The sequence below is a fragment of the Clupea harengus genome, chromosome 8, assembly GCF_900700415.2.
Source record: "Clupea harengus chromosome 8, Ch_v2.0.2, whole genome shotgun sequence".
Classification (NCBI taxonomy): Eukaryota; Metazoa; Chordata; class Actinopteri; order Clupeiformes; family Clupeidae; genus Clupea; species Clupea harengus.
Window position 1 is genome coordinate 4,914,288 of NC_045159.1, and position 7,500 is coordinate 4,921,787.

The window sequence follows — 7,500 nt, forward strand, 5'->3', positions numbered from 1 at the left end:
TTAGCAGAATGGTGCTCATACAATAACGTAGATTTCATAAATAACTGGCCAACTTTTCGGAGGAAGCCTGGGCTACTGCAGAAGGATGGCATCCACCCCTCCTGGGAGGGTGCCAGACTCCTCTCTCAAAACTTAATACACCACCTAGCCCTAACTTACTACTGACAACCCAAAATAAGCACTGGAAGGCAGACCACACTAACTTCGGCTGCACCAGTACACTCTTTGCCCATATTAAACCATATACAAACGGTATCTTTACCCAGAACGTACAAACCCCACGCAAATCACATAATCAGGAAAATCTAATAAAGATACAAACTTTATCAGCACACAATGAAACTTGTACAATTCTAAAACTGGGCCTTATTAACATTCGGTCCTTAACATCAAAAGGTGCACATATAAATGAGCTGATAACGGACAACAACATTCAAATACTTTTCCTAACTGAAACCTGGCTAAAACCAGATGAATTCCTAGCCTTAAATGAGTCCACCCCTCCAAGTCATGTTAACTGTCACATCCCCCGCAGCACAGGGCGTGGAGGTGGAGTTGCTACAATTTCCCTAGCTAACCTATGTATTTCCCCAAAATTTGCATCATTTGAAGTCCTCGTACTTCATCTTATGCATCCAAACTCAAAAGCCACTCAGCCGGTCACTCTTGTGACACTATATAGACCACCAGGCCCCTACACTGAATTTTTATCTGAATTTTCCGACTTCCTATCCGCCCTGGTTGTAAACTCTGATAAAATCCTCATAGTGGGAGATTTTAATATCCACATGGATAATGAAAATAATAGCCTTACAATTGCATTCCAATCACTAATAGACTCTATCGGGTTCTCCCAACATGTAAACACACCAACATACCATAATCACACCATTGACCTTGTATTAACACATGGCCTAGAAATTGACCGCCCTCTAGTTCTACCCCAAAATACTGCCCTTTCAGATCACCACCTAATTACATTCAACATGAAATTAGATCTCCGTCCAACAACGGAATTAACCTACTTCTACTTACACCTCTTCCAAAATGCCCTATGGCTATGGCAACACCCCCTCAACCTGGTGCTCTCCTTGAATCCTTTGCACCCATTGACCTCCCTGAACTAAACTCCCTCATCCTCTCCTCTAAATCATCGACGTGCCTACTAGATCCTATCCCCACAAAACTTCTTAAACATGCACTACCCTTATTAAGTGAGACATTACTTAATGTAATGAATAATTCACTAATTTCAGGATACGTCCCCAAATCATTCAAAATAGCAGTGATCAAACCATCTCTCAAAAAACCTAACCTTGATCCTGATAATCTAGCTAACTATAGACCCATATCTAACCTCCCCTTCTTGTCAAAAATACTTGAAAAAATAGTAGCTAAGCAACTTACTTCCTTTCTACACCAAAACAAAATCGAAGAAACCCTCCAATCTGGCTTTAGAGCCCACCACAGCACTGAAACGGCCTTAGTCAAAGTCCTGAATGACCTACTAATCGCATCCGACCATGGGTGCACCTCAATACTAGTTCTCCTAGACCTTAGTGCCGCCTTTGACACTATAGATCACCATATCCTATTACAGAGACTTGAACATCATGTTGGCATCAAAGGCTGTGCCTTATCCTGGTGTAGATCTTACCTCTCTGATCGCCATCAATTCGTTCATGTCCATGAGAAGTCATCCAACCACACTAGAGTAAGCTACGGTGTTCCCCAAGGCTCTGTCCTCGGACCACTGCTCTTTTCCCTTTACATGCTACCCTTAGGTGCTGTCATAAGGAACCATGGCATTAACTTCCACTGCTATGCTGATGACACCCAACTCTACCTATCCATGAAACCTGATGAAATTGTACATTTACCCAAGATAGAAACTTGCCTGCAAGATGTAAAATCTTGGATGGCTAACAAATTCCTGCTCCTCAACTCTGATAAAACTGAGGTTGTGCTTGTAGGCCCCGATCAATTGAGAATGACACTATCTAGCCATCTATCCACACTCGATGGCATCCCAACACCCAATACTAGCATCAAAAACCTTGGTGTAACTATCAACCAAGACCTCCTACTTGACTCACACATAAAACAGATCTCAAAGACATCATTTTTTCATTTACGCAATATTGCCAAAATTAGAAAAGTCCTATCCCTCCAAGATGCAGAAAAACTAATCCATGCATTTATTACTTCCCGACTAGATTAATGCAATGCTCTCCTGTCCGGATACAGCATCAACTCAATAAAGAGCCTCCAACTTATACAGAACGCTGCTGCCCGTACACTCACCAGAACAAAAAAATATGAGCACATCTCACCTGTACTTGCCTCTCTGCATTGGCTCCCTGTCAAAAGTAGAATTGATTTCAAAGTACTCCTGCTAACAAACAAAGCCCTAAATGACCTGGCTCCAAACTACCTTAAGGAATTAGTTGTCCCCTACCGCCCTCCAAGACCGCTCCGTTCCCAGAGTGCAGGCCTCCTTGTAATTCCAAGAATATCAAAAACCACAATAGGAGGCAGAGCCTTTAGCTACCGAGCCCCCCTCCTCTGGAACAATCTCCCTGCCTCCATCCGAGATGCAGACACCCTACCTATATTCAAATCAAGACTAAAGACATTCCTCTTTAGTGCATCCTATAGCCATAAGTAATTGCGTCAACAAACCCATCACCAGCTGGGCCAGCCAGTCAGCAAGCATAACTAGACATAACTGAACACATAAGAAAAAAAAAATGTATATCACTGGGCTACAGACAGCGTATGTTGTACCCTGCAACCCTAACAAAGCTCACGACTAAAATCTCCATATGTACCAAACCAAACTAATTGCTAAATGCCAGCATAACTAAACATAACTAATGCTAAACCAAACTAAATGCCAAACCAAACTAAATGCTAAATGCCAGCATAGCTAAACAAATCTAAACACATAAAATACCCCCCTAATCAACAAAACTGGGCTACAGACAGCGTATGTTGTACCGTGAAGGAGTGCGGAAGATCCCGGGTACAGCACATGGCGCATTTTGCGACTGTCACCAGCCAACTAAATGCTAAATGCCAGCATAGCTAAACACATCTAAACACATGCAATACCCCCCTAATCAACAAAACTGGGCTACAGACAGCGTATGTTGTACCGTGAAGGAGTGCGGAAGATCCCGGGTACAGCACATGGTGCGTTTTGCGACTGTCACCAGCCAACTAAATGCTAAATGCCAGCATAGCTAAACACATCTAAACACATGCAATACCCCCCTAATCAACAAAACTGGGCTACAGACAGCGTATGTTGTACCGTGAAGGAGTGCGGAAGATCCCGGGTACAGCACATGGCGCGTTTTGCGACTGTCACCAGCCAACTAAATACTAAATAAAATCCCCATACACCCAGCCAGGCAGCCTCTCTCTCTCTCTCTCCCTCTCCCTCTCCTTTCTTATCACATTGCTAATGTCTATAATAACCCACTCACTCTGTTCACCGCACTGCCCTATGCTAGCATTTATATACAATATATATTATTGCCACCATCGATATGTTTCTCTGTTCCTACTCCCCTTACCCCTGTAATAGTAACCCTATCAGCACAGTGTATACCCACTCTGTATCATGTATTTACCACCGGATGTCTGTATATATATTATGTACATCTACCAAATGCAGGCTATGTACAACACCTGTTGTTTCCCTTCCCCTTCTGCCACACATCCCTCCCCCCATCCACCCTTCCTATCTCCACCCGGCCGACCTCAAGCAGATGGGTTCCCCCTTATGTGCCGTGGTTCTGCTTAAGGTTCCTTCCTGACTAACAGGGAGTTTTTTCTTGCCCGTGTTGCCATTGTGCTTGCACTAAGGGGGTTTCAGGCTCTGGGCTCTGTAAAGCGCCTAGAGACAATTGTATTGTTATGGCGCTATATAAATAAAATTGAATTGAATTGAATTGAATTGGTGTGGTGTTGGTGTGCTGGTCTTGTGTTGGTGTGGTGTTGGTGTTGGTGTGGTGTAGTGTTGGTGTGATGTTGGTGCTGGTGTGGTGTTGGTCTGGTGAGGTGTGGTGTGGTGTGGTGTGGTGTGGTGTTGGTGCTGGTGTGGTGTTGGTGTGGGGAGATGTGGTGTGGTGTGGTGTGGTGGTGTTGGTGTTGGTGTGGAGTGGTGTGGTGTTGGTGTTGGTGTGGTGTTGGTGTGGTGTGGTGAGTTGGGTAGGGCTGGAGTGTGGTGTGGTGTGGTGTGGTGTTGGTGTTGGAGTGGTGTTGGTGTGGTGTTGTGTGGTGTGGTGTGGTGTGGTGTTGGTGTTGGTGCTGGTCTTGGTGTGGAGTTGGTCTTGTGTTGTTGCTGGTGCTGGTGTGCTGCTGGTGTGGTGTGGTGTGGTGTGGTGTTGGTGTGCTGGTGTGGTGTTGGTGCCTTGTGCTGGTCTTGTGTTGGTGTGGTGTTGGTGTCGGCATGTACCAGGTACTCCTCCATGTCCATGTCCTCTGGTTTGATGAGGCGTGTTTTGGAGCGAGCTTCTCTCATGATGCTGATGGATCTGGAAACAGAGAACAGAGATGAGACACAGGAACCCCTTCCCCCTCTCCTCTCCTCTCCTCCTCTCCTCTCCTCCGCTCTCCTCTCCTCTCTTCTCCTCTCCTCTCCTCTCCACTCCTCTCCTCTCCTCTCCTCTCTCCTCCTCCTCCTCCTCTCCTCCGCTCTCCTCTCCTCTCTTCCCCTCCCCTCTCCTCTCCTCTCCTCTCCTCTCCTCTCCTCTCCTCCCCTTCCCTCTCCTCTCATTCCATCTTTTTACCTTCAATGTCTACTGTCCTTTCCCCGCAACTATCTTCTGTGTGTGTGTGTGTGTGTGTGTGTGTGTGTGTGTGTGTGTGTGTGTGCGCGTGTGCGTGTGTGTGTGTGTGTGTGTTCCATACCTATCGTCGAAGCTAAGGTTGCGATCGCCAAACTGTTCTAGCAGGGTTCTCTCGATGATGCGTTTGGGCGCTCGGTTCTGGAACATGTAGACAAGAACATGCTGGAGGCGCGGGTCCTGTTGGGGCGTGGTTCTCTCCTGAGAGAGCTCAAAGAGACGAGAGTACTCCTCATGGAATGCCTGCGGAGAAGGAGGGAGGGAGAAGGGAGGAGAGGAGAGGGGAGGAGAGGGGAGGAGAGGAGAGGAGAGGGGAGGACAGGGGGAGGAGATGAGAGGAGAGGAGAAGGGGAGAGGGGAGGAGAGGAGAGGAGAGGGGAGGAGAGGAGAGGAGAGGGGAGGGGAGGAGAGGGGGAGGAGAGGAGAGGAGAGGAGAGGGGGAGAGAGAGACAAAAAGAGACAGAATGAACCGGTTGATGGGAGAAAGTGAAGGGTAGCATGGGATACAGGAAGTGAAGGGTAGCATGGGATACAGGAAGTGAAGGGTAGCATGGGATACAGGAAGTAAAGGGTAGCATGGGATACAGGAAGTAAAGGGTAGCATGGGATACAGGAAGTGAAGGGTAGCATGGGATACAGGAAGTAAAGGGTAGCATGGGATACAGGAAGTAAAGGGTAGCATGGGATACAGGAAGTGAAGGGTAGCATGGGATACAGGAAGTGAAGAGTAGCATGGGATACAGGAAGTAAAGGGTAGCATGGGATACAGGAAGTGAAGGGTAGCATGGGATACAGGAAGTGAAGGGTAGCATGGGATACAGGAAGTGAAGGGTAGCATGGGATACAGGAAGTAAAGGGTAGCATGGGATACAGGAAGTAAAGGGTAGCATGGGATACAGGAAGTAAAGGGTAGCATGGGATACAGGAAGTAAAGGGTAGCATGGGATACAGGAAGCCTGACAGAATGAAAGGAAGAATGAATGATTCTGCACATCTGCCTCTCGTCAAGTCTTGGACAGATAGAGGGAAGAGAGAGAGGGATGGAAGGAAGGAGGGTAGGAAAGAGAGATGGAGGGAGAAAAAGAGACCAAGACAGAAAAACTCACAGGAGCAAAAACACAATTTTTAGTAGTATTTTACAAAGCACACACACACACACACACACACACACAAACACACACACACACACTGTACCTTAATGAGGCCAGCCTCAGGCCCCTCCTTGTCTATGACCTTACTGGCTTTGGCGATGGCAAGAATGATGCCCTGCATGGCTGGAGTCAGGATCATCTGAACATCACACAGCACACATCACACATCACACAGGTACCTTATTTGATCGAATCATCTATTATCATATGTTACATTACATCATATGTTACATTATATTATATGTAACATTACATTATATGCTACATTATATTATATGTTACATTTGGAAGGAAAAGCTTGAGTTTTTCTGCAACTGAGAAATGATGGACATATTCAATTTATATTTGAATTACACATTCACAAACGGTCTGTCTGTCTTTCTGTCTTTCTGTCTGTCTGTCTGTATTGTCTGGCTGTATGTATTTATATATGTATGTACAAGTATATTCTGGTTGTATGTATGTATGTATATTCTGGTTGTATGTATATATGTATGTATGTATATTCTGGCAGTATGTATGTATGTATATTCTGTATGTATATTTATATATGTATGTATATTCTGGTTGTATGTATGTATGTATGTATGAATGTATGTATGTACTGTATGTATATTCGGGTTGTATGTATATATATATGTATGTATATTCTGGTTGTATGTATGTATGTATGTATACGTTGGCCAGTCCACCCTTCCTCACCTCCTCATTGAAGCCATCTGTGTTGGACAGCACCTGGATCTTCCCGACGTTCGGAATATCCACCTCTGACATCACGTCCTCCTGGGGTTGCGTCTCCAGGGGAACCCCAGAGGTGGCTGCACCCTCTTCTGGGGCATTCTGGGTAGTTGTGCTGTCAGGCTGGGTTTCCGTGGAGACAGCCTGATCCTCCTGCGTGTGTTCTGTTGTCTGTTCCCCCGTCTCCTCGTTCTGTGATCAGATAGCACACTCAGGAAGAGTATAGCAGAGTAGCCATGGCAACATCTCTGATAGCACACTCAGGAAGAGTAGAGCACAGTAGCCATGGCAACATCTCTGATAGCACACTCAGGAAGAGTATAGCACAGTAGCCATGGCAACATCTCTGATAGCACACTCAGGAAGAGTATAGCACAGTAGCCATGGCAACATCTCTGATAGCACACTCAGGAAGAGTATAGCAGAGTAGCCATGGCAACATCTCTGATAGCACACTCAGGAAGAGTATAGCAGAGTAGCCATGGCAACATCTCAGCTGATGTTATCATGGAAGCAGCACATTTACAGTGCTGTGTCATCACGTTTCATGAGTGGTATTCTTCACTGAGTCATCATTGTCAACAAACTGTTAAAACTTCTGTTGAAAAATGCACACAGCAGTGAAAGGGCTGCACCGAAGCTGTGGTTAATAAGGCAGTTCAGTATATCTACCACTAGGGGTCTCACTGTGATCATTTCACAGCTTGTGCTCACACAGGGAGAGGATTCTCACTGACTCGCTCATAAGCTTTGGC

At 45.8% G+C, this 7,500-nt stretch overlaps 1 protein-coding gene across 1 annotated transcript in view; it reads right to left on the reverse strand.

Moving 5' to 3' along the window:
* The window catches only part of usp28 (ubiquitin specific peptidase 28), a 39,281-nt gene that overhangs the window by 6,340 nt on the left and 25,441 nt on the right, over positions 1-7,500 (reverse strand). Inside the window, exons 20-23 of the mRNA XM_031571585.2 lie at positions 6,710-6,937; positions 6,051-6,146; positions 4,921-5,099; positions 4,466-4,544 (exon numbers count right to left, since the gene is read on the reverse strand). Coding sequence (XP_031427445.1) covers positions 4,466-4,544; positions 4,921-5,099; positions 6,051-6,146; positions 6,710-6,937 — 582 coding nt within the window. The remainder of the gene's footprint in view (positions 1-4,465; positions 4,545-4,920; positions 5,100-6,050; positions 6,147-6,709; positions 6,938-7,500) is intronic.